General features: G+C 51.6%; 4 protein-coding genes across 4 annotated transcripts; 2 read left to right on the top strand and 2 right to left on the bottom strand.

The window, feature by feature from the left end:
* Positions 1-6746: 6746 nt before the first annotated feature.
* sly1 lies at positions 6747-9052 on the bottom strand (the record flags this gene model as incomplete). Its single annotated transcript, XM_032035853.1, has 4 exons — positions 6747-7389; positions 7441-8670; positions 8725-8944; positions 9013-9052. 4 exons carry the CDS (start codon positions 9050-9052, stop codon positions 6747-6749), a joined length of 2133 nt encoding a protein of 710 aa, XP_031892788.1.
* Positions 9053-10611: 1559 nt separating this feature from the next.
* On the top strand, positions 10612-16857 carry CGGC5_v006167 (uncharacterized protein; the record flags this gene model as incomplete). The annotated part of the gene is made up of 4 exons (XM_066151658.1): positions 10612-10683; positions 11729-11880; positions 12174-12182; positions 12255-16857. The coding sequence occupies 4 exons, from the start codon at positions 10612-10614 to the stop codon at positions 16855-16857; spliced, it is 4836 nt and encodes a 1611-aa protein (XP_066008891.1).
* Positions 16858-19502: 2645 nt separating this feature from the next.
* CGGC5_v006166 (uncharacterized protein) lies at positions 19503-19892 on the bottom strand (the record flags this gene model as incomplete). The annotated part of the gene is made up of 1 exon (XM_032035831.1): positions 19503-19892. The coding sequence occupies one exon, from the start codon at positions 19890-19892 to the stop codon at positions 19503-19505; it is 390 nt and encodes a 129-aa protein (XP_031892786.1).
* A 1489-nt stretch (positions 19893-21381) lies between these two features.
* Positions 21382-23011, top strand: CGGC5_v006165 (uncharacterized protein; the record flags this gene model as incomplete). The annotated part of the gene is made up of 2 exons (XM_032035820.2): positions 21382-21650; positions 21718-23011. 2 exons carry the CDS (start codon positions 21382-21384, stop codon positions 23009-23011), a joined length of 1563 nt encoding a protein of 520 aa, XP_031892785.2.
* Between the last annotated feature and the right edge of the window lie 4567 nt (positions 23012-27578).

Raw genomic sequence — 27578 nt, 5'->3', positions numbered from 1 at the left:
TGGGATCCCCTTCCCTCACTCCCCGTTTTTTGTTGACGCATTTTGTCCTTTTCTCTGATATCAACATGGAACCAAATGGCGTTTCTTTCTATTCTTTTGCATGTCCGTTCCGTCGTCTGTCCCAGCTGTCTGCCCTGGATGGGCCGGTGGGATAGCGCCCGGATTGGCGTTCATAAACGGGACGAGGGGGGTGGAGAGCAGGGTTCGAAAATGAGGCTTTAGATGGGCTACTCTAAAATGATGAAATGAGACAATAAAGAGAAGCTTTTGATGATATACTGGTCCTACTGATTCGTTACGTGATTCTCATGGTGACGGCCGCTCTCGTCTTCCTACAAAAACAGCAACGTCTGCAAGCCCTGGACGTCCACAATTGTTCTTCTTGCGTGCCAAGGTAGCAGTAAGCTTGGGGTAGAGTAACGAGCTCCGACAGCTCGATGGTGCTCGCTATCTCGATAGCGTCGCTTTTCTTCGACGCCGTCGTCTTGGAATAATTCTCAGTGAGTATACAGACAGGGATGAGATTGTATCGTTCTACATTACAATGTATGGATCGCAGTCGATGAGCTAAAGTCCCGCGGCGTTGCCATGGCGTATGCGACGAGAGCTCGACTCCTCGCAACGTCGCCACTCTTCGACCGGCCGAGTTCTGCTCGGAAGAAAGAGATGTTGGCGGTCAGAGAAAATTTCTGCAGATGGGTTTGATTCCTCTTCAGTAGTCCACTTATAAATGAAAAGCTTGGGGGTGGGGGGGCTTGTTGGCAAGCTGCCGTCTTGGAATCTGGCGACTGATAATGGAACTACATAAATGGCACCGTTGTGGCTTAAACAAGAAGGATTTGTCAAGATATATGAGACATGGCGATAAAGGGGTGGCTCAGTACCAAGGTCGGTTCTCTGGAAAAGTCTATAATCTGAATGAGAACCTGGCGGTATTTTGGGCCTTGCCTCTGGCCAGACCTCATCACCTTCTCGGGTATTGGAGATGAATAGCTGTGCAAGTATGGTGTCAAAGGAAGAGATGAGAGCTGCGCCCGTCGCGAGGACTGTCTACACTTGTGTTCATTGCTCGGGAGTTTGACGTGTTTCTTTATCTAGAGAGCACTTGCCATTTGGCAGCATCCATTGGGTTGAGTAGACAGGCCATGGGCTGTCATTGTATTCATGGTGATTCTGCGGATGACGAGTCTGAATGCTATCGTGGTGCCTCTCGGCCCGTGCTCAGATCGCCAAGTACCAGCGTATCCCATTAGAGGCGGAAAATGGCTCAAACGGTATTTTTACTGTGAAAAACGCGTTCTAGCCAATCGATAAGCCACGATAACCCCCGCCAAAAAAAGATACCCGTGGCCCGAGCTTATCTCCAGCGGGCAGTCCGCCGGAAATAAGTGCTTAGCACTACCTAGCCACTAATTTATAGAGGGGTCGTCCCTACAGTATTAGAAGCGTCGGGAAAATACACTGTTCATTCAGTTGACCAAAAGTCACTTTTTTGGGTACATCTGAGCCATTTTCCGCCTCTAATGGGATAAAGAGGTAACTTCAGCTGTTTCCCATTCGATTTTGTCTTGCCACCGAATAACTAAGCAGAATCCAGGCGATGGACTTACGACGGATATTCCAGTTGTCTTGGCTGGTATATTAAACATCCATGCGACATGTCGTGTGCTCGGTCAGGCAGATATGGGCCATGTGGACCTCTGAAATCTTCTCTCTTGACGTAGAAGTATTTGTGGTTCATACATGGAGAAGGGTGAAAGATTGAGCAGGTTACTTGCGCCTCGTCTTCGATTCTGGGACTTGGGGATGTTCAAAATCTCACTCGGGATTCTTTTTAGCACCAATGAGGAGTATGAACTCGCAAGACTTGAAGTTTGACTTCAATGAACCCTGTCATTCTTTTTATAGACGGCTGGGTTGACGGTGTTGCGATATGAGGCTTGTAGATGCAGCGGACAGATGCGCTTTGACTTCGTTGGACGTATATATTCGGCTACACTTCATGGGGGAGCTGTATCTCACCAATAGGGCTGCCTGTCTCTTAGTTTGGAGTGCTCTTCACTGTTGGCTACGACTGGGTGGCCCTTGCCACCTGGTATCCAGCCCATACTCCCTCAAGTACGATAGTAAGACCTGGTGCCCTCATCTGGTGTCTGTAGTTGTTTCAGTCGAATCAACTGCCAGAGACGACAGATGACTGTGGCGAAGTAGGATATCGAATTCGGAAGATCAAGTCAACTCGGAATCTCTTTGGGTTTGATATCCAGGCCATGGATACAGACTGAGGTAAGGGCAGCTAGTTCTCTGTTTGGCCGGTACCATAATCATGCACGTGTGCTCTCCATATTTATACCGTCGTTTCGAAGAGTGAAAGAGCTACTGAGGTTGTCCCAAAGCCGAGGCGGGGATACATAACCCGTGGTCTGAGATAATGGGGGTAGTCAAAACAATATGATAGGAGCGAGTCGTATTGTTTTGTCGGTCTCATAGACCTATGAATTATTCCTAGGATTCTCTAGGTGGTAACTCTCAGGCATCGGTAGGGTCGAGGGCGCATTTGATAGTTCTGGATTGGGGGATTGGTGAGCCTTCCGCGCTGAACACAGTCGTCCCGAAACAGTCGCATCAACTTTCTCCATAGTTCCGGGTGAACTCTGCAGAATGCCCCGAAGGCTTGAATGTCGGCGTCGGGTGCTGCGACTCGAGCGAAAGGGTCACTGGGATCAGTCACTCAATGGCGGCCAATGCCTAGATTGGCATCCACCTATTCCGCTGCCGTGGGAGGATCTGTTTGGAATACCTGCCGGAAGAGATCTCAGCTTTTACGAGTAGTCTTCGTCAGGAAACAAGACTGCTGGATCTTTGTGCCGTCTTCAAGGGTCCAGAAAGCCCGGTTCATTCCTGCTGGTGGTTACCAGGGTTACCAAGGCAATTGGGTTCTCGTTGGCTCTCCATGTTACCAACGCTTTTATTGGATTATTTTGTACAACACGCTGCCCCTTGAAAGGATAAAAGCAACATTTTCCGGGGAATTGCGGTGTATGAGAGTGGGTGACTTAAGATAATGCACTCTCCGGTTGTCTCGTCTTCGCCGGTATAAATAGCTCGCAAGCAAGCCTAGCCCAGTGATTTGACAACCAATTTGCCTGCTCTTTCAATCTGAAAGCATGGATGTGGGGTCGAAGGAAGTTGGCGGCAACATTTCTTGTTTCTTGATACTATAACACAAAGACATGTTCCATATGCCAACGGGATTCTAGTTCTGTCTTCTGGCTCTCTGGCTTGCTTCACTACAGGAGTATCACCACGAATACTTTGATAGACGAGCTGAACAGCCCTGTCTTTGTCATACGGGGCTGTGAAGATACCTTAGAACCTCGGAAGCTTCTACAGATGGAAGTTGTCTTAGGCCAAGATCTCCGGCTACCCGACTCACGAAATTGCATCTGAGGACAGTTAATCAGACTCCAGGAGGCAATATATACGCAAGACCTGCCTATGATTCGCGCTGATGAAGAGTATTTACGCAGGATCGCATCCCTTGCGATGTCCACTCAACGAAAATGACGTTCGAGTATCTACCTAGGGGATACAAATTCATTGTGCTATGATTGGCGTTCACATCGCAAACGTCAATTAGTACTCACACGTCCCACGCCCGGTAGAAGTGACGATTCCTTCAGCCTGGCGTCCACCAACTCCTCTATTTACGTAATGTATACTCGGAATACATTCCTGCCGAGGGCGAATCATAGCTGAAGAGTTAGGAGCCGATATCATGGCTATGAGCTGGTTGTGTTCCCCTGACAGATGAACCAGAATAACCCCTTTCTCGAAACCATTTCGCTTCGCTTCCCCCTCCTCCTTTACCTCCTCATTGTTGTAGCAACCAACTTGTCACTTCTAATATGCTTTAATACTAGAAACAGCTCCGTTGTAGGAATTAGTGTATGCAGCGTAGGATCATCGACGGTGTCATGAGGAGGAGGGGGAAGAGGGGGTTATAAGAAGAGGTAAAATCAAGCTCTGTTGACCTACATGAATGGTCAGACACATGCGCTGCTTAGTACGTAAAGGGCAGACGAAATGAACGGCATTTCTTCTGTATACTCTTATTGGAAGAAGTCGCCTCAATTGGCGCGAAATGGCTGTCTCTTGGCGGCTTCTCCGTTGCTGTATTGCCGTCGTACTATTCATAGAGCGTTACACGACGCTGATGAAAATCAGCTTATTCAGCTGGATGTCGCCGCTAAGATCCGAACATATCTCAACCCTCAGATTACCATATGTCGCAAAGCGTTCCCACTCGATGTATCGGCGGAAGGACATCCCTGCGGCACATTGTCGTGAAAGTTTGAGGGTTGAGGGAACCTCAACATATATATAGTCCATGGCCGTCAAGGTAATTGAGGGAATGGCTGACAGTGGTTGAGTGCGTTTTTATTGCTATTATCAACGTGTCAGTCATAAACAGCATGGACTTAAAAGAAGAACAAGTACCTCTGAATCTAAGATTGTGAGCAACACAATGATCTTCCTCGTTAACTTCAGTGCTGTCGCTTGGCAAGCGAGTCGGCTTCCTACCCGGGTTCGTCTTCAATGATACGACAATAGCATTCAACTAACAGCCAAATTTTCCGTTTAACGCACTATGCCGTTTGGAATTTTGTTTACCCGAGATACTCAGAGGACAAAACTGGTGGACTGAGAACGAAAGACCGGTCATGTGTTTCCGCGGCTCGAATGAGAATCATCCGACAAACTCGTGCATAGATTCGCTTCATGTTGCGCTTGTGCAATAACGCCCAGTCAGGCATAGAATCTCATTGTAGTTCTTTCTTCGATATCTGAGTTTACTGATTTGTATTTTCAAAGGATTCGTAGAGCATCGAACGTAACCGGAACACAAGTTCTGACGGGCACGTCATCAACAGACAACACCCTCACGTTGAAGTTCAGCAGCACCAATCCAGGAAACACCGTCCCCTGAGAACTATATTTACGTAGATCGAGTCACGAAAGTCCCATCTCTAGCAAATGACATCATTGAGCCAACCTTGCAGGGTAATCTGAGGTGAATAATTCATGATGAAACCTCAATATTTGAACCACGTCTCTAAGAATGACATCTCCTCATCATTTTGGGTTCAGCCGGTTCTCATTCTTTCCGTCGCCGTGATTGGGGGGTAAACTATTGCCTGATGAATCAATACATGAAAAACAAAAACATCTGGAAACGCGTTCAAAGCCGTGTTTTGGAAACATTGTAAGGTACGGTGTTGACATTGGCGCATGCCTAAGCATAAGGAGAGCCTTACGATAGCCCGTGTGTGTGATATCATTAGATTGCAGAGACTCGTGACCTTTGACACCAGATTCTCAAGCGTTGATCTTATCCGAGGTTATTCACCGAAAATACTACATATAGAGGAATGAAAGATGGAGAAACCCTAGCTGGGAAAGACAGAGCAGCAGAGAAATCATCAACATGGACATGTCGATCGCCCACTTCTGGGTTTCGGAGACTTGACGATGGATCAACAAAATGATCGAGAATCGCGATTGTGTCTTGCAGCACATCTTTATCTTCCGTACATGCTCTTCATATACAGCTCTTGATCATACTCGACACCTGATGCGGAGCTGACATTGAAAACCCTACCGCCCCTGAGGAGCATCTCGCCGCATTGTCGTCAAAGCTTAGTGGGATCTCGACATATATAAGGTGACGTGTCTATACGGAACAATTTGTTTTGTTCGAATATTCCTTCGTGTCTGGTGCATTGATTGATGGATTACTGGAACAGTTAAAAACATCGTGTTCTTTGAGGACACTGACTTATAGCCACTGCCATCAAAGCTGCCATTTCTGATGGATGTATCATCCATCGATACTCAGCCGGAGGTGAAGGAAAGCAAACGGCTTGGGCTTCCGAGCAATTAAATTAGAGCTTTGCTAGTCGGGCAGTGTCCACACACACGTGTATAATCCGTGGCCTGTTTCTAAAGCGACTATATTTCTATTCTCACCTTCGTCGTCGTTAATATCTATTATCGTCGTCTATTATTTTTATTATCGTCGTCGTCGTTATCGTCGTTATTATCGTCGTCGTCGTCGTCGTTCTTATCGTTATCGTTATCGTTATCGTCGTCGTCGTCTTTCGTCGTTATCCTTATTATAACTACTATTATTCTCTCTATATTTCTAGATCATAGGGAGCACTGCCCGGATAAGAAAATGACACTGCCCGACTAGCAAAACTCTTAAATTATTGTCTGCGGCTAGAACGAGAGCCTCTTGAAGAATTGCAGGGTATTCATGTTTTATAGGCTTGTAGAGAGCGTATAGACGCTATGGGTTGTGTCATCACTGATGGTTGGCAGTCATGCTTTGGCTATCTAAGTAGCTTCGTTTGAGCTTGGCGCAGCCATTGCAGGAAGTCCCACACAGCCAAATATTTGATCTGGAAATATCCACGGATCACCAACTCAGCGGACGAATCTAGGTCATCAACACGGGCAGAGCTCAGGAACTTGGTACTTGAAGCCAGAAGCCAGAGGACAGCGGCCAGCGGATTGCTAGGATCATATCTCAAGCCGAGCGCATCACAGACCGCAAGAACATGAATGACACTGGGAATCGTATTTACTCTTTTCAACTCGTAAGCCAGGGAGCAGTAAGGTAGTATAGGTAGATACAATGGAGAAAACTCGCTTAGCTGATTGTCGTGACTGCTCACCCGCGGCTAAGACGCCACCTCCTTGCCCAGCCTCTCCAGCTCCTGCTTGATGAACTCATCAGCGTTGAGCATCTCTGTACTACCGTACACAACCCGCCTCCTGGCGCGGTCGCCGCCCGTTCTCTCGACCCACTCCTGTAGGTTACCGTACTCGTCCATACTGCCTCCGCCAACGGTGAAGACGACGGCCTCCGAGTAACCTTGACGACGCTGGCCGAAGCTGGCGCCGCTGCCGGGAGTCTGGCCCATGTTCTGTCCTGGCAGACCGCCCGGAGCACTTGAGCCGGCACCCGCGCGGATGGAGCTTGGCGGGGGCATAGTGCCGCGGGCGTTGGCGGAGCGGGGGTCGAAGTAAAGATAGTTTTCTGTCTTGGCGATGGCGGAGCTCGCGGCGGTAGAGGGGTCCATGATGGACTCGACAATCTTGGTGATGGTGAGATCGCGGTTGGCGGGAAGGAAGTTCTTGATGCCGCCGATGAGGGACTCGAAGTTGGATGAGAGGCCGGTGGGCACACCGGTTTCCTTGAGACGGTCGGTGAGGCGGTTGGATATGGAGGAGAAGCGGCCGAACAGGTCGGAGGAGGCGGCTTGGTTTTGTTGAGGGTTGGAGATGGTGGTGAGCTGCGTCATCTTGGTGGTAGCACGAACTCTGAGATTGCGGTCAGTACATAGTAACCCGTGTAATATGCGGGAGGCTTACTGTCGAATGTAGGGGAGAGACGTTGTGTCTGCGCCAGCTTCGGTGAGGGCCTTCTCAAAACCCTCCCACTCGGTTCGACTAACTTCTTGTTCGGAGCTGAGGTACCAGATGACGAAAAGTCTCATCTTATCAAGTGGCTGGTCTCCCTTGGTGCTGTCCTTGATAAGCTCCATTATTTGTGCCTTTGTTTGCTTCATGACATCCTCCTCGATCTGGAAAAAGTTGTCCAATTGACGGTTCTTGATGCCGGTCAAGAGAGCCGCCAGGATGTTCATGTGCATGTCGAGCACTGCCTTGCGTTCGCGAAGCTCTGGCAGGAGAGTGATGGCCGCCTTGAGATGTTGCGCGCTGGCGCCGGTATCGTTCTGCAAGTCCTCCAGATCCGTCACTCCGGTCTTCTTCGTCACGGCGGCCGCATCTTCCTTGTACCTTGTCAACTCGGCATCGATGTCCTCGGCTACTTGTGGGAATGGTACGGCGGCGTTCTTTGCCCAGAAGAAATCGCTGGATGTCAGGTCGTAAGCCTTTTTGGTGGTTCCCTTTGCAGGGTTGCTCTCGTCTACAGGCGTCTCTATTGTGATTCTGTTCAATTTCATATTCAGAACATCGTGGACCAGAGACTGGTATGTCCAGGAATGAGAAAGCATAGGTATTAAGTCGACGTTTCTGTCGAGAATGATGAGGACAGGGCGGGAGGTCGGAGTGCCTGCTGATGCTGGACGGGCACTGGAGGAGAAGAGGTTTTCTTTGGAGTTGAGGATGTGGTCGCGCAATTTGCGATCGAGCTTCGCGGAGATCATTTCGGCAGCAGCCCCCTTGGGGCATCGGATGATGGGGATGACACCCATTGTCACAATGACACTGAAAAGACCGCTGACAATCCTGTCCACCACTCTGTCCAGCTCGTCATCCTGTGTTGCCGCGCTGTTGAGCGCCCAGTATGTGTGATCTCGTTGCATGCCCAGGTTGAATAGGTCTGGTTCGGCAACGATGAAGTTCAGGTATTGGTCCATCAGTTTGGCGATGTTGTCGGACGTGCCGGCGGTGATGGTTTGCTCTGCGAAGTCTTCGAGCAGGGGTCGAGGGATTGAGGAGAGGAAGTTCAGGTAGGCGGGAGTGTAGAGACCCTTCTGGAGGTCGTTCGTGATGTTTTGCAGGTTCTGAGGCGTGGGTTCGACAAGATAGATGACCGGTACGTCTGGGATAGCGTGTCGAGAAGATCCAATGTGCCTGTAGCTGTGTTAGCATATCAAGGCGGGGCGCGGCGATGACGGCTTGCCGTACATGTGCATGGTGATACCCAGCGCGCGAAGATCGCTAACGCGGAGCACGCTGCTGATGACATCCCGGCCAAGGTCGTCAAATACGAGGACCTTCCAAAGGGGATCGCCATCGGAGGTTATGATGGTACCGGCGGGACCAAGTGCGCCGCCGTTGGTCTGGGCAGTTTCGGCTTCATTCTCGTTGATGTTGTCGTTCAAACTGAGGAGCTTCTTGAGCGCCGCTACGACACAATACGAATCAGCATACAGCTCACAAAAAAGAGCGTGAGAGAATGGGCATGCGACGTACAGATCTGGCGATCGCGCAGCGAGTGGCCCTTCGCTGCCATGGCGATGGTGATGGTGGGGGTAGCTTCACAGCTCTAGCTAGCTTGGAGGAGCTGGTATCTCTTAGGGATGCGAGTGGACAGGTCGCATAAAGCCAATGCCAAGACGAGCAGTAGCTATGGCAGGAGTTACGCTACAGCCTCAATCGATTGTACTGAAATCGGTTGTTGCGATAGAGCTGGAAGTTGACGAGGTGCTTGCGCCTTGTGATGCTGTAGGTACGTACACGGCTCCAGCATCGGTGTCCTCAAAAGCCGTCGAGCCACATTTCCTGGATGCTTCCGCTGGCCAGTGAGGTGAAGTGCTCTGTGCTGGGGTGGGTACCTTACGGCAACCTGGACTGGACGATGTCATGGCTCGGCACTATTGAGCCTCCGTCTTCCGAAAGGCGGTGAACGGGACGGGACTGGGATGCATCTGGATGGACCGCGACACGCGGGAGCGCAATGGAGGGGCTGGAATGGCCCTGGCTCGACCCAGATGACCTGTTTGACTTTAGCGGTATTCGCAGTCAGGACTCAGGTACGGACGGATACCAGGTGCTCTTTCCGCAGAGCGTGCTACGGCGATGTGGCATTCGATGCGTCACAAATTGTACAGACTCCAGAGCAATGCAAACCGTAGCCCATATACCAATGAATAACCAGTAGAGTCAAACTGAATGCCATATGAATAAGTGACCGTCGTGTTTGTATTGACGGTCCTTAATCCAGAGGTACCTAACCTGCCACAGGTTCGTAATGTGCCTGAATTGGGGCAAGTCTCAGCGGCATGTGCCTGCCGCACCTGCCTCCGGCCCTATCCTGGGCTTTGTGTGAGCCACTGGCTCATTTTCTGCGCGCCGTAAGCGGGAAGGCAGGAGAGGCCCTGCCCAGTCACAGCCAAGGCAAGTCATGCCCGTGGCCTGTGGCTCCTTCCCAGCTTGGACCCATCCATGAAATTCATGCCTCAGAATTACGGCCGCAAAGTGACTTGCTACCTTCCTGCCTCCCTTTAGACAGGCCACAGCGGAACAAGAACCAACTTTTCCTCCCCAGCGACAACTCATCCTGCTTCTCCTCCTTCACCATCAGAAAAAACCACCCCTTTCTACGGACAGAAGCGACAGGAAAACGCGTCAGAACCACATCAGCGACACTGACCCACCCGGATTCCTCGTCTCGCGATACTTTTGAACGCGAAAATAGGCATCTAGCTGGCCTGATTGATTGTCGTCTTCCAGATCCTCCGCGATCGTTCCATCTTGTCCATTCTTTCTGGTAGACAGTTCGCTCGCCCTACTGTCGGGCATTCATCAACATGTTGTAATCTGCGCGATCGCCATCAAGTCATACCGCGAACCACGTTAAGGTCGCGAGGCCAGCTCTTCTCAGGATCGGGAACAAAAAGGCGGGATATTTGCGAGGGAGAGAGACAGAGGCATACACACGAACTGCAGGGTATGGTAAACCTTCCCCCAAGCCAAACTTACGCTCCCCCCAACTCCCAAACAACCACTTGCCCCCGAGATCACCATCCCCCCCCCCCAACACGCACTACCTCTTCTCCAAGCACCGCCATCATGATCAGCGCACTTCCATCAATCGTCATCGCCATCCTTCGTACCTCTGGACACGCAGACATGGCAATGTTTGTATGAGTGAAAATCATGATAAACCCATGGCATTCCAACTCATCCCGCACCGAACTCTTTGCAGCGATGAATTTGCAAAGTCGGATCGCATCAAAGGGAGACAGACGCAGACACGGCGCGCGTGGAAATGTGGACAAGGACACGCGAGTAACCCTCCTGTTTAAAATGTTCTGCAAAGCAGAATACCTTGTTTCGCGGCGCGATGGAGGGCGGCTGGGATCGTGCAGAGGGGAACATTGAGAGAGGCAAGGCAAGCAAAAACGGGCAACCCACGCGAAGCAGTTCTCCCGGAAAACTGTCGATGCTGCTGCAGACCGTCAATCTTCGCCTTCGCATCAATCAATCAACCCACTCACTTTCACAGCATGTTCTGCAGACTGGCCTGGGACTCCGACTTCACCGGTCAGATTCTGTTGCGCGGCCTTGGTCCTGGACCGGGACCTAGGCTTGGGCTTGCTGTTGCCCAGTCTTCAGCTCAGCCTGCTGGGTTGGATGCAGGGGGCGGGTCTCCTCCAGGGGACTCTCTGACTTGTTCAGCGCACCTCAATCGGGCCTTGACCTCCACCACCACCACAGCGACCGGTCGGCAGGATCAAGCCCACTGCAAACAAGGGACCACCCAACACTGAAGACCACCTCACCTCACCATTCATCGGTCGACGGGGAGACGAGGAGCCCTACCTCGCTGGATTGTCAATGATAACATTCAACACGGCTTCTTCAGTTTTTCTTCCAGCGGCTGAAAACTTCGAAGACAGTCATCCAATTCGTCAAAGCACGCAAGGCCGCTCGCGTTCTTCAATCCTCGAAGGAGGGGGAAAGATCACGTCGCTGGTGTCTCTAATGTGCAAAAGTCGAACTTGGCATCCAATCGCGAGTGCCTCTTGGTCAACTTCGCCAGCTGGGGATGTTCACTGCATCTTTGGGCCGGAGCCAAGTGGTTCATCGACAGATTTCAAGCCAAACCCAGCTCTTCACACATCACGCATCACCATACATCGCAGACCGTTGCACTCCGGTTCCTGATCGCTGACTGGAGTTACAGCTCATCCACACGACACAGAAAGACACCACGATCGCCTTCGTCATTCCCACCCCATCAGAATTCAGTCTTGTTCGGCGCAGCACCACACCATCATCCCTGTTGGACCGCCGCTTTCGGCCTAGCCGCGCTCTTCATCTTTCGCTGCCACCAAGGTAAGCTGCAAGTCTCCGGCCGGCAATTAGCCGTCGGGTCCCATTGTTCCCCACACCAGGTGCCTTGTCAGCCAATTTGACTAGGAGAATACCTCCTTGCCATCTGCCTTCTCAAACACGGCTTAACTCTGCTCAAACATTTTATTCCCACCCCACCTTCCTTCCACATCCCTGTTTGACCCAATCAGGTGGCTTTTCATTGCCTCTTCGTCTGATAAAATCCGACGCTCGGCCACCCCAGCCTACATGCCAGCGATCCGGCTACCGAAGGAACAAATGCTAATTGGCCGTAGCTGTGCAGTGTACTTCATCTCCGCCCAATGAACTCGTGAGGATTTGGCATTTCTTTCCATATCCATCACGTGCATATCCAGTCTGCCGGTCGACAAGATCAGGCTTTTCAAGCCCGACACGATGCAGAACTGGCAGACCAACGGCCAGGCAGGTTCTGCTCAGAGCCATAATAATAATATCTGGCCGGGCTCCTTTGGGTTTTCCAATGGATCAAATCAATTTGGTGGTGCTCAAGACTGGACCCAGCAGATCCATGACCAAAATGCCTTCTCCCATCTTGCCCCCCAAGGCAACGGTGCTCAGAGCAATCCCTTTGGATCGTCGCCTCACCAAGCCCACGCTTCTGTAGCGAGTGACCATAATGGAATGTCCGCTTTGAATCAGGGCAACTTCCATAATGGCCACAACCACTTTGCCTTGGACCCTTCATATGCTGACCCAGGTCAAGATGATCCTCTCGCTGGTCTTCATGATTTCCCTCAAGACATGTATGGCCAGCAAGGAAAGACTGACTTTGGTGGAAACATGGACAACATGAACCACGACCACACGCCAGACTTTGCGAATCAGCAATTCCAGTACAATGGCCAGAACAGTCAATTGTTCAACGGCAATGTGTCTCAATACAACGAGTCCCAGCTCATGCCTCAGCATGGCCACCAAAGCTCTGCGCAAATACAACAGCAACAATCACAACCACAGCCGCGATTTGACTCCATTCCCCAGTCTTATTCTCCCGCTCCCCAAGGCTATGGACAGTCACCCCGGCAGCATCAGGCACAGCCTGACAGAGTCTACTCACAGCCACCACACTCCTTCCAAGCTCAACATGCCCACCAGCCAAACCAGCCATTCTCCAACCCGACTCCGCCTCCCTTCCAGGCTAATCAAGCACCTCCTTATCAACAACCGAAGCTTGTGCCTCAACAAACGCAATACGCCCAGCCCAATGTTGCCCCAACGTTCCAGCCTGTTGCGCCGAAGCAGAAGGTTGAACAGGTACGCGCGAACCAGCACACGCCACAGCCTGTATCCCAGCCGCCTCCACAGCCTGTCCAGCAGGCAAAGGCGGTTCCGGCCCCGGTTCGACCAATTCAACCTCATCCTCAGGCTCAGCAATTGCAACTGCAGCAGCAGCAGCAGCCGCAGTTCCAGTATCAGCAACCGGCGTATCAACAGCCCACCTTGCAGCAACAGCACCAGCCTCTTGCTGCGGCACCTATAATCCCACCCGGCACACCACCAGTTGATTCTGCCACGCCTCCCGACCAACTTCCCGCTAAGAAACGCAAACGTGTGACTAAGAAGGAGGAGCCGGAGCAAGCGGACTCTCCCAATGATTTGGCGAGAAAAGGTGACGACGGCGAGACTCTGGTTTTTCCTTCAAGCACGGACGAAGAGCTTGCTGCAGTGAACCAGTTCAAGAAGCGCAGTGCCGCTGCAAAGAAGAATTTCCCCGCAATCCCAGGAGCGCCATTTCTTGTATCATCTGGAACGGTAAAGTTATCTACCAAGGGCTACGATAGACTCGCGCCTCTTGTTGCTCTACCGTCAAGTAGTGGGAAGCGCATCATCCCAGAGCTGGCTTCAGAACTTCCATGTGAAATCCAGGGCAAGTTCGCAGACCGGTACCGGCCGTCCGGGACCATTCCCGCGAAGCCCGAGGACCGAGAATTTGAGGCTAGAGCGCTGCTTGATCAGTACAACCGTGAGATGAAGCAGCTGGGTAACCGCCGTCCGAAATACGCCGATTATCCCTTCACCTTCCAAGAGCAGCTCAAAGCTGATGAGGCTGTAAAGACCAAAGCTCAGAGAAAGGCTAAAAAAGAGGAGGAGGAAGAGCGGAAGAAACCAATCCGTCCTGAAACTCGCCCTGCAGACCCAGTAGAGGGCGCGGTTTGGGATATCTTGGGCATTGTCTACATTGATCCTACCGCCACGAGAACGAACGCGCTCATCGCCAGCGCCGTCCAGGCACTCGGAGAATTCTTGATCAAGATTAGAGGGGAGATGAACCGAGCAAAGCAGGAGGTTGATCAGGCCATCAAGGAGGGCCAGCCGGCATCTGTCGTTGCCGAGTGGACCCGAAAGACGGACCTGAAGAAGGAAATTTTCACCAGGGTTTGCGAGGCGGCGGCCAAACACGGCGACGAAGCGGTGTTGGAAAATTTGGGCGGTCACCAAAAGGGTATTTTGAGTTTGGTCAACATGTTGATTGGCTGCATCAAGGCCGCCGACTTCAATGGGCCCCTCCCCAAGGCACTTCTTCGCTTCATGTCCAACATCAGCATGTCTGAGAAAGTTTCGAAGGACGTGAAGTTCGAAAATGTTCGGAAGCGTCTTGCAGACAAGGGCGACAACGAGGTCAAGGAGCTTGTGCGAACTATTGCTTCGAGGATCAAGAAAGACACCGAGACGAGCAATGGCGTCGAGGTAAAGAAGACGTCATCGGCCCTTCCAGCCAGCAAAGCCACCAAGCCGGCAACGAAGGCTGTTGAAAGCTCCCCCGCCAAGAGGGCCCGCGACGATGACAGCGACACCCGGACTGTCAAGAAGATGGCCGTGGAATCGTCGAACACTACCTTGGCCAACAAGACGGGTGCCAAGCCAGCGACGGCTGGGTCTCTCCAGTCGAAATTTGCCTCGAAGCCTCGTCCCGCGTCAACGCTCCTTGCAGGCAAGATTCGACCTCCCAAGCCAGTCACCAAGGAGCTGACAAAACCGGAAGCCCCAAAGCCCGAAGCCTCGTCCTCCGCTACACCAATGGATGTTGACAAGAAGCCGGCACCAGCTCCGCCAAAACCCGAGCCAAAGGCAGCCGCCCCGAAACCAGCTGCAGCCTCTAGCTCCTCGCTTTCCAGCATTGCGTCTCTTCTTGATTCCATCAACACCCCCAAGGCAGAGAACCAGGCAACGCAAGCGAAAGATGCTAACAAGAGAGACACCCCCGAAACTCCCGAGGAGAAGGCAAAGAGGCTCAGGAAAGAGGCTCGCCGCAAACTGCGGGTTACCTGGAAGCCCGAATCGGAGTTGGTACAAGTTCGTGTCTTCCACAAAGAGGCGGCGGAGGATGAAGACAATATGACGAAGGACGCAGCGGATGATCGCTCTGAGGGAATGATGCTCAAGCAGCGTGCCAACTTCAACGAAGACGAAGACGACGAGGATGAGCTGCCTTACCAGCCATATGTCCCGCCTATCCTGGCCGACGTATCCCGCATCGCCCAAGAGTACCGCGACAAGTCATTTGTCACCCGAGGTGGTAGTAAGACTTTCCACACCGATGAGCAGAAGACGATCGCGGATCGAGAGAACAGGGAACTCATGGTTATCTACACGGACGTTTCGGATATTCCTCCCACGCCTAAGTCGCCGCCCCCAGAGCCAGAAGTTCCCAATGTGGACGCCAAGACCGTGCAGCTTCCCCAGGGTGATGCGAAGTTCGACGAGATTCAGAAGCGATGGAAGGAGACTCAGCAGTTTGGCTGGGAAGCTGCGGCATATTATGCTCGGAAGCGTCTCGAAGCTAAGGATGACCCCGCCACCAAGTTGAACTCCATTCTGGGCAACCTCAAACCTGTTGCACCTGCTGTCACTCCCGAACCGTACAACATGACTCCACCTGGAGAGCCCCCTGCTCAGCCGATCATTCCATTTGCGGCCGACATGCAGCCTATCCCTTCGATACCATTCGACGACAAGGTTCACGGCATTCTGATATCCGACAAGTTGAAGGACTGGAGGGACAATAACCCTTACAATGCGGCAGCACCTCAAACTCAGCGACGCTACGATTACCCGGACCCAAGTATCCAGGCGGCCGCGAACAGCATCGAAGAGGTTGTCGAGAAATTGCGAGGACTGCCCTATCCTGCAACCAACCCGCCTGACTGGCTCGCTCATGATCAAGAGAGAGTCAGAGAATGGTGGGCTGGATTCCAGAAAGATGCAGTGGCCAAGGCGAAGAGGGATGCCGAAGAACGAATTCGGGCTGATGCAGAGGCGAAAGCAAGCGCACAGCAGACAGCGCTCCAGAACCAAGACAACCAGGACGCGTGGGCAGCCTACTACCAGCAACAGCAACAGTATGCCCAGTACATGGCTCTGATGCAATCCATGCCAGGTGGCCAGCCTCAGCAGTCCGCTCAACCCGCGCCGGCCCCAGCAGCGCCAATGCCGCAAGTAGGCGATGCTCAGCTTCAAGCACTCCTGTCTCAAATGAGCCAGCAGCCCGCCCAGGGCGCACCTCAGGCCGGTGCCTTCGGTCTCAACCCTCAGGACCAGGGTTACCAGCAGTTGATGATGCTCGCGCAGATGCAGCAGCAGCAACAACAGCCTCAGCAACAACAGCCACCCCCTGCCCCCGAGCCGCCCGCTGTCGATCAAACCCCGGAGCCTTTGTATAACAAACCATCTTACGGACGGAAGTTGATCGATTACAGCGACCGGGACAGTCGGGACGAATCTGAGGAACACCGTGGACGCGACCGGGATCGGAACCGCGATCGCGAGGGTGGCAGGGGCAAGCAGGGTAAGAACCGCAAAGGCAACGCTCCAGGCGGGGCCACGCTCCCTCCTCATCGACCGGTCAACCGCGCCCTCATCGGAACCAAGCCTTGCAGCTTCTGGCAACAGGGCAAGTGTGCCAGAGGCGACAAGTGCACCTTCAGACACGACAACTAGTCCGCACCGCCCACGCGGCTCACTGTACATATCCAACTTCATTTGGCTGGATTTAGGGAGATGGGCCCCCTTTTCTTTTGTCTAAAAACCGCCCAATAATCGAGGCGGAGAAACGAACTCGGTTTATTATTCACGGAACATGGGAGAAAGGGGTGGCCGGGGACAGGTACGGCGACTTTTCTACTTTGATTTTCTCATATCGGCATAGCATCATGGGTCCGGTACAGCATTTGCATCGTCGGGGAATGACCGTAAATCAACGGAAATGAAGGAGAAACGGACGCATATAGGAAGGGGAACTTTGAATGCATTGAGATGCGGTGCGATTTGCATCGCCTGCCAGATGAATGTCTGGCGAATACTGTACACTAGCTAGTAATTGTCCACGAATGACAATACCCGCCATTGGCCATACCTTTTATGCTCCGAGACGTCGTGACTGTAAATCTAGACAGATTCGAGTGACTTGGAGTGCCAAACTTGGAGGCATGCTGATCAAGGGGTGTTCCCCAATTTGGATCCAGAGTCCACTCCGATATGCCTTCTAGACAGGGTGTCGAGCCTGTTTGATACACAGGTTTCGCTTGCTAGCATGATCACGGGCGGTGGATCGTCAAGACAAGATTCGTTGATCCTGAATACGGCGCCGGGGTATTCTGTTTTTGGCTGTTTGGCCTGTTGTGTATAAGAGAGATCCCACGGTAGCAGTACGATTGGAACCTTCGCCACACGAATTCAACGGCCGTTGCGTATGTCTGTATTTGACGCACAGATTCCACTGCTTTCCCAATCTCCTTGTCGGGCACACTTTTTTCGCAGCCACATAGCTCTGCGATGCCTCATCAAGTACTTTCTATCATCTCTGTGGTGGTATTCTATTGTATACGCAAGACTGGTGCAATCCCTGGCAAAGTTTGCGGAAAAGGTGACTACGCAGCATATTAAGATGTTCCCAAAGCCGCTGCAGTTGAGAGAATGGAACAAACGAGCTCGTTGCAGACTATCGTTTGGCTGTGTTCTGCCCATTGTCATGATTTCTCTTGAAATATATGGAGTTGGGTTGCGTCTGGGGCTGGGACCGATGGAGTTAATGATATAAACAAGGTCAGATCGTCTCCTGTTCAACAGCGGCAATTTTCTCTTGGCTTGTGCTTGTCTCAAATCGATGAGAATACGGGAGACATTAGACTGCAGGTCATAAGGTAAGGAATGGATCTTGAGAGGTCGTTGTCCGAGGTTACTGGCCCTTGTCTGTCTTTGTCTCCTCTTCCAAACCATGGATTATTCTCTTACATGAATAGGTAGGTACTTAACTTCAAGGGCGCTTTCAGGAGTAGGGTTGCTGAATTGCATATGATGGACTCATCTCCGCGGAGTACGTCGAAGACTCAAGGAATGACCCTTTATACATATTGGTTGAAGGAGTTAAGCTTTGCAAAGTGCACTATCATCACAGGTTTTATTCCTACACATCGACAGTTACAAGGCTCCTTCCAAAAGGTGTATAACTGAGAGAATCCATAATGCGTGCTGTGTGCGGCTGACTGCAGGGCAAGAATGCTAGAAAAGTCATCGTGCCATCTTGTCCCTTGTGCTTGAGTACGACTGCAACGACCCAGTGACTTTCGTCGAGCGGTGGTCACCTTGTCGGCTGCCAGTTTCCCATTATGTGTAGGACGTGAGAGCTTTTCTACCGGTGTAGCCTTAGTAATACGACAGATGAATACTCCTTGGATGATGACTGATACCAATACTCCCGAATGATGGTCCCGAGTCTCGGCCGCAACATGGTCCAATGATGGTACAGCTGACAGTCGGCGTCCTAAGCCAGGTTCGAAGATACGACAAACTCAATGGAGTATGGGACTTCAATTTTTGCTGAGTACTCACGTCGGAAGACTGGCGAGCTTATATGTTCCAACACAGGTGACCAGCTTCATACCGTGAAGAATGATTTTGGGGTACGAAAGAGGGGACACTTCGTAAGTATGAAGGTTCTAAGGGAGTCGAAGACCCGTGGTGGTACTATTTAACCATGAACTCGGCAGGGTTTGCTTGCAACTGTTCTGACAGCCCAATCTCTTCTCATGCGGCCGACTCATTCACATGGTGTTAATCTATGTCTCATGACGTTGAACCGCTGATTCATGCCCCGTTGCAGAGGGAGTACGGCCCATATTGCCTTTCATTTGGGCTCATCATCGATAATTGCTACTATTACACAACTCTCTCAGTTTATTCATTTGAATCAGTCCAAGTCGGTTCTGCGCATTTCCGTGTCCTTAAGCTAGGTCTTTTCAACCATAAATATCCCCTTTCTAAGTCACCACGCCCCCTCCGGATAGAGCTTGTGACGTTGACAGATGAAAACACCGGTTGCATTGTTCGAACGAGAGAGAGCTTGGGAAAAGGATGAGAAAATATTGAATAAATACGCAATCGACGCAACTTAGCAACTTCGTCAATTTTCGTAAACCTGATATTGGGAGAAAGGGTATTCGCACATTGAATATGGTAATCAAGTGAGGGTAGGTGATCAGAGTATCATTATGCTTTCATTCCCATCCAATTAATGCTGCCAATGCCCATTTGAGCCTGGGTCTCCTCACGTCCCATACATCATCTTGATTCAACCCACCAACCTCTCAAGAAGCATAAGTGTGGAAGACCTTTGAAATGACCTTCCACTCCCCGTCAAACTTCAGCAATGAGTGAAAGTCCGTGTAGCTGTTTCTTGCCGCGTCCTTCTCCATGTCCACCCTCACCACAGCTGTCGTCGGTGTAATCGCCAGAATGTCGCACCGCGCCTTCATCTGAGGAGCCGCCCCGGCGCTGCTGATGAAGTCGTAGAGGTTCTGGATGGGGCCGCCGAGAAGGGCGCCATCCGCCATGTGGCCATACATTGTGGCCTCTTTGTGGAAGCCCTGGGCGAGGAGGGCGCTGTCGCCCTTGGCGCAGCCTCCAATGTAGAAGTCCTGGACGACCTTGACGACGGCGTCGTATTCGCTTGTGGGGATCGTCTTGACGTTTGACATGTTGGTAGATGTTGTTCGGTTTGACTGACAGGTGGTTGCCGGTCTGTTTGGAGAAGGTTGTAGTTGGATTATGGTTTGCTGGATGGTTTGAGAGTTATCGTCTGAGAAGCAGGTCTTCGTAACCTTCCATCATATATATACCGTCCTTCGGGACGTGGGGGAGAAACAATCTCACTGAAGCCACAATCTCACCTAAGCCGTTGCTTCATTCCACTCAACAGTCTCAACCAAGTTACACATTCTTGTCATCTCTCTCCTCTTTGGCAGAAACAGCAGCTTACGTGGACCAGCCAAGAAACAAAATGGCACATCGTCTCCAGGTTAAACTTCCCCTCCTCACTGATCTCACGCGAAGCGACTGAGGCAATCGTGCTTGGCAGTTGCAGATGGCGCTCCGTGCGTGCTGATCACCCTCGGTTTGTAGCATGTCAGTGGGCCGTTAGGGGCATATTTAGCACAGTTTGGAGGGTCACAGTGCTGAAACAGAGCTCACGGCGCCTGTGTGGGTCATACGGAGAGGCGGACTCGGGAGCCACGGGGCATGACCGCAACACTCGGCGCTGGCACCGGCTCCCGGAACCTTATGGTTGACCGGCTCGGCGGTCTGTCAGCACTACCTCATGCGGCTTGAATCTCCGGAACTTTTCGAGAACTTTGTGGATTCAGTGGCAACCCGCAGACACGTGAACCCCCAACCCATTAGGCGTCGTTGTCTTTCATTGGCGCAGTAACAACAGCCGTTGAAGGTCGTGATGCTCATTCCTCGATCATACTCAGCGATTCAAATGCATAAACACCACTTGATGTTCTTGAAGGCGGCCCGGATGTTAATCCACCTCATTCTCATCTTCTGTAAGAATGTGCCTGCCACCTCATTACACTCGCCGTACGCTAGAATTACCTGCTAAGCTCGAACTGGAAGGAAGTGCACAAGCTGCCAACCACCATCCGTTGGCCCTCTTCAAATGCTACCTCACCAAGTGCCGTGTGGTGTTCAAGCGGGCTAGCAACAATCCACGCTTCAATACACCGCCACATCTGATATACTAAGTACATTATGAGGCGGTTGCCAATAACCCAGAAGGTTGAAGACCATTAGCAGGGAGAGTGTGGTCTAGACATATGTTTTCTGGGGTAACACAGAGGCAGGCAACACTGATGTGCGTGAACTGCGCCCAATGAAGACCACAGCAAGAAGGTTGCAGCGCGAAAAGGTTGCTACATTCATTAATGACAGGCTTGGCATTGAACACTAAAAGGGACAGCCCGGGCAGGCTATTCCCTATCCATCGCGGCCGTTGACAGGGCTGAAAGAGAACATTTATGTTGGGCGCCACCCGTGCCGTCCCCCTTCTTCAGCGGGGTAGCATTTTCCCTGCCATGGCCCATGGCGGCTACCAACTTCCCACCAGGAGACCCGCCAGAACCCCAAGCGCTCAACTCGCGACTCTCGATCCATCAGTCGATGTGAATTCATCGTTAATGCGCGATGGCGCCTCAGGCTCGTCACATGTATGATCCGCAAACCAAGACTTGCTCCTCAGGGATGGATTCAGATGCTGATTCGGCGGGTGCCGCCTCTGCAATTGATCCTGGGAGGCCTTTGGTGCTTGTGACGAGGAATGATGTTGTGCATCCGCAGTCGCAAGAAGATTGGGAGGAGAAAAAGGAAGGGATTCGGCACCTGTATCTCGAGAGGAATCTTCCGTTGAAGGAGATCAGGCGAATCATGTATGAAGAGCATTCCTTCTCTGCTACGTAAGCACCAGTCCCAATGCGAATTGAAGGTTGATCCAGTTCGCTGATAACCCTGGGCTATCCTCAGAGAGAGAATGTTCAAGAGACAGTTCCTCAAATGGAATTTTAGGAAGTACAACACACAGGGGCTCCGGCATGACCAACATGAAGGCCAACCCGTAGAAATGCCTCCCGGGAAGACTTGCAAGAGGCCCTCCCGAAGAGGCGTCAGCAGCAGAACCCCGGCACAACACCTTCTGAGGACCGGCCGTCCTCCTCTAGCCCTTGTAAAGACCATGGCGCACGCGAACCTGACTGACCGGCGTACGCAAGAGCTATTCGTCAACCTCAATGACCTGATCCAGGGCGGCTCCAGAAACCATGCCGGGTGGGACCTCCATCTGCGGTTCGACTTTCTGCCCTCCCCGGCCATCCACCTCCTGGAAATGTTCGAGCTCTTCAACCGGCTGCCTGCCACTCTAAACCGCCAGCGCGGGGCGGTACTGCGGCGCGCCTTCCTGATCCTGGAGGACGTGATCACGCACGACCCCGTCGAGATGTTCCGCACCGTCGTCCTGGACGCGCCCCACCTCATCCCCAGCTTCGACATCCTGTCCCCTTACCTCGTGCACTTCTACCGGCTGCTCTGCGTCAACAAGAGAGAGGGCGAGCCCATCACGCGGCTGGCCAGGCTGATGCAGCAGATCATGGCGGGCGCCTCGGAGAAGGAGCTCTTCTGGGGCATCGGCCGGATGCACGAACACTGCCTCAACTACTACGGGCACGTCCTCGGGCGGAAGAGCGAGCTCGACCAGCGGGACGGCGTGGACGTGCGATGCGGCGAGCAAGGCCCCGCGCACCGGCATACGATCGAGTGCTACAACGGGGTCCTGACGGACGCCATCACGCAGTTCGGGCCGGCGGCGGACGAGGTCATCACCGTGGAGCACAATCAGGTCGTGGCGACGGCGTTTCTGGACGCTGAGTGGGACGGCTTCCGGGAGCTGTGCGGCAGGCACCTGGAAAGGCTACATGCTGCGGACGAGGGGCCTATGGACCAGTGGAAGAGTAAGTCGCTGGAGCGGTATGCCTGGGTTAAGTACATCGCATCCAAGCTGGCGGTCAAGCTCGGAGATGCAGAGGCCGGGGTGGAGTGCCTAAAGGAGGCCATCCGTGCCGCCGAGTACTTGGAGGCCCAGGATAATGCGTGGAGGGAGAGTGCTTCGTGTCATGTCCTGCGGTACCAGATCGAGTTGGAAGATGTTCTGCGGAGGATTGATAGGCTGGAAGAGGCGAGGGATGTACAGGCTAGTATCACTTCGTCAAAATACCTGCGCGACTTGATGCGGAGGGATATGGCTGAAAATTATGCCTGTAGATGATAAGATCGGACAAGATCTCGGGAAGTAAAGATACCGGAGCCGCCAGAAAAGATGAGAGACGGGAGTAAGAAGGGTGACGATGGTGGCAACGAGAATACCGGTGAGAAGCTCCCTGGGTATCTATATGTATCTGTCTGGAAAAGAAAGTCCATTTGTGGTTCGGGTCGGACTTTTTCCAACGTGGGTGGATTCGGAGGAGCATCTGCGCCACTCGGCAGCATGGTGTTTATGCAAGGGCTTTTTAGCTTCTCGGGAGCAGGTATCTGGCATAACCAACGAGATCCCACGCTTCTTTAAAGGACCTTGCATATGCAGATGGAAGATTGTCGAGCATGCGGAAGTTGGATACCATGTGGCCTCCGCATGTCCTCAAGCAGATAAGACTTTTAAGGGTGGACGGTACGAGAAGGCTTGGCGTACTTTTCTTGTACATCAGTATTTCGGGTTCGAACTTACGGAGCAGGCGAACCGCGCCTCTGTAAGTCTATACACGCACAATACGTACATAATGACAGAAAGTCCGAAGTAAAAAGTGATTCAAAGATCCAGTTCATGCTTCAATAGTCGAGGACCGCTTGTCTCCAAGCATTCCTGTAGCACTCACAGATCAGCTTTTGGGGCTTTCCAACCAATCCAGGATACTGTCCCGTGGATTGCTTTCGTCTTCCGCAGAAAGGCTGCAGAAGCTTGGAGATTATATAGGAGCCACTTAAAAGAGTACTACACGCATACCTACATATGATCAAACAGGGAAACAATGCAAGAAACAGATCATGGTCTCGCCCACATCAGGAGAGATGCCGTATTGAACCGCCTTATTAGAACTGAAATCAGACCCAAGATAGTATTCTGCTTGAATATGGCAGAATACTTAAGCATCACGAGAGCTGCGCAAGGGAGTGGAGAAAGCTGGCGTGATCTCCGACTGCGAACTCCTGCCGCGACCTCATGGCAGAAACGACGAAGAGCCACGCCATGAATACTTCGAATACACAAGGAAAATCGTTAAGAAATGACGCTGCGCAAAGATTGACAGAGATTGACTAATATGACTGACTTGGACGGATTCGAGAGAATCCGCCTGCTGACAACTACCCAGGTAATTTCGGATATCAAGGCCAAGAAAATGACATTGTTGCTTGGCCAACTGGTGAGTTGCACTGGGCTTGATCAATATATAGGAACCAGGGATGAAAGGATGCTGGATTCGTTGGCTCTTCTCACTCAGATCCTCAGGTTCAGGTTGGTTGGCGTTGTTTAAAAAGTCCTGTAATCCAAGTTCCGACTTCTCTGCAATCCATTTTGACTCTGTGGGACCTTCCAAAGAGTTTGGGCGCATCGCCTTGACTTCGATCCCGGGAGACCATGGAAGATTTGCAAAGGATGAGATGAGTCGTTCCGCATAGTATGAAGATATAAGTGCTTCAAATACACAGCCAGGAATGGGTAGAAGTGACGTTGTTTGGAAACTGATGGAGGCAGACCAGTCTTCTTACCCTGAAAAATTTCTAAAAATGATTGCGATAGCTGACATTAACACTGTAAGCCCCAGCCGAAACTAGAAGACCGCCTTCACATTGCTTGTGTAGATGAACTGAGTTAAGCGGATCCGTTCAATATATAGGGGCATTGGCAGAAGCCTCGCAGGCCGTCATGGCTCACGATGAACGTTTTGCCTGTTATTCGTCAACTGTATATATGCGAAGTCAATATAACACTGGCCAAAATCAAGACTGCCAAGAAACATGGCTCTCGGGCGAATTCTTTCCAGATGATGATGGCATATGGTACTGTATGTACAGGAAGTATTGCCTAAACAAAGTCAATTACGCTGTCCTCAACAACCTCCGAGAAATGACCTCGATATCTCTTTTTCAACGCTGCTTCCTCCGCACTATCGTCATCCAATGCAAACCACTCACGAGGCATAAGTCCCCGCTGCGGTGAGAGCCAACGAACAGTCGATAGAAAGCAATCCCCCACTAACTGGAAATTTGGAACACAAGCGTCCTTCCCTAGGTCCTCATCAACACCTCCTGAAACTGGACGCACAAGGTACGTCCTCGACCAGAGATTCAACAGCGAAAGGGGACGCTTGCGCTTGGGTTCTGATTCAGTGACATGAAATGTTATTGCCATGATCCTATCATTCAAGTCAAGGAAGTCTGAGCCAATCCCTAGGATATCCATGGGGGATGCGTCGGGAGGCTTGTTTTCCACGTCGCATGCAAAAGCACAACGACCCTGCATAGTCCATGCAATAGTGCGTACAAGTTGTTTCCAGTTTTCATGGGTTGAAAAATCAATATCTGACAGTATAAACATTTTGATCAGGAATGCTACTTTGGGCGCCACGAGGTCTGAAGTTTGTTGCTCAGCGTGGAATTCGTGGAAGGAGTTGCTGCCGTGGTAGAGTAAGTCAATCTTGACCCTAGATGGACGCCTCTTCCTCCATGCGACTGCATGAGAAAGTATCTCCCATGAAGTACCAGAATCGTGGAATGTGTCTGCAAACTCGCAAAGGCGGATAGCTGAGCTTCGATTGATTTCACCACCTTCCATAAACATACCCCCGGCAATGAGAATGTAGGCAAATCGCTCTGCAAAATCATTTCTAAGCGATACAGGGGAGTATTTGATAGCTGAATACGATGCGACGTGTTTCGCGTGTACTTCGACGATTGTCCAGAGTCTGTTGAATGTCTTTTTGGTGCATGTCGCAGCCTCGCGCCAGGACTCGACTGATGAAGGAAATGTCTCGCTTCGCCATGTAACCTTGAGAGGTGCAATGCTTCGGTAGTCGTCTTTCCTGGCACGGTCAGAATCTTGAGTGATGCGGGTCAGAGGCAATTGTATGCGAAAAACCCGCTGCGTGGTGTTTTGAGATTGTGCAGGAGACAGCGTGATGCTGAACGTAGGCTGATCCGCGTCATTGCCAGTCCACGTCCCCAGTGTCATAACCGGATTGGAACGAAGGAAGTATCGAACATCGTAACCGTAAGTCCAGAAGCTGGGCCGCTGACTGTGAATTCTCCAGTCGGGGATCCAGGAAGGCACCACATCCTGTTCTGTTTGAAGAACGGCACAGGGAGAGTCAAGGCGAGAAGACGCCTCTCCAAGCACCCATGGTAGGTTTCCTGCTTCCCCAATACCACGACCAAACATAGTATAGATATGTTCGACGGTGGTTCCCTCCTCGTAAATTACCATAATCTGTGGTCGACGGGATCGGTGTCGAAAGCCTGTCGAAAAGTAGCCAAGTCCACCTCTCGAGTGTCTACATCCCCGGCCAAGGATGCGAGTGTAAACACCTTGTCTCTCGGGTCCGCACAGTCATATTGATCGAAAGATCGCATGAGTTTGCAGATGTTATAAACGATTGTCTGGCCTTCCGCACTGTACTTATCATGAAGCGCAGAGCGCATCAAATGTATTTGCCAGGCTGAGGCGGCGCGAATGGCGAGAATGGTCGGAACGCGGCCTGATCTGTTCCGATATATGTCGTAGGCCACTTCGCAAAGCTCATAAAAGCTCCGTGTGGCATTTTCGGAGACTACGATAATGGTTTTATTGAGCACGGCCTCTTGAATAACCCAACGTCGGCGGAAACAGGGGTGATTGAAAAAGCTGGAATCATACAGAGATATTTGGCGTCCCGCATTGCCCCCTAACCAAACGAGTACTCCGATGGCGTCTCGATAAATTGAAGTCATCAATGGTATGTGGTGAGCTTTTTCTTTCGGGTTATCCTGGTCGATACAGACAGCGTCTGCCCAGAGACACCGAGTTTGGGCAGCGCTGGAGTAGTCCCTGAAGCGTCGAAGGGCTCCGTCAAGACTTCGGGTGATGGGAACTCGGCCAGGAGTGTACTGGCACTGGGCTGAGCCCTGGTTGTCCAAGATATCGTCAACAATGACGAGATTGCATGTGAAGTCCGGACATCCCCAAGTGTAAGAGATAGCATGGTATGTCGCTTGTGCCCGGGCTTGTTTGACAACGTGAATCCGGCAACGCAGATCATATGATGGATCAGATGCCGGAAATAGTTCAATAAGTCGTGTATGTGAGGTAGATGGTAACTTAGAATGACAATATCGGGGCAACATTCTGCCTGGCATATCCATTGGCGAGGCCGTGGAGCTGAGATCGCCAATAAGTGCAGACTCATGGTAAATTAAATGGGCGCTATTACATTTGCAATCAAGTTTTATCTCTTTGTCAAAGCGATTTGCAGCAAGATATAAGTGTTGTAAGCTAATGGGACGAATGAGTATGGTTGGTGATGATGATTAGAGCAACATGCAATGGTACCCAATAATAGCGTCGTTGAACAGCCACAACCCCAGCCCAGCTTGCGCCCGGCTTGTCAATCAGGCAGACTTCATTGATTGCAGCCAATGATGGCTACCACAGCTATATGCAATAGCATCCAATCACATCACACGATTCGACCTGAGCTTGCACATCTCACGGCATATTATCGTGAGGCAGACCTCAACAGCGCAGTTAAACAAGAAGTTGGGTGAAGGGGCACTCAGTCGTCAAAGCAAGGAGTCTCTCAATAAGA

This window comes from Colletotrichum fructicola, assembly GCF_000319635.2.
Source record: "Colletotrichum fructicola Nara gc5 chromosome Unknown KSG_Nara_v1_contig03, whole genome shotgun sequence".
Classification (NCBI taxonomy): Eukaryota; Fungi; Ascomycota; class Sordariomycetes; order Glomerellales; family Glomerellaceae; genus Colletotrichum; species Colletotrichum fructicola.
This window is presented reverse-complemented; position numbering and strand designations above follow the sequence as displayed.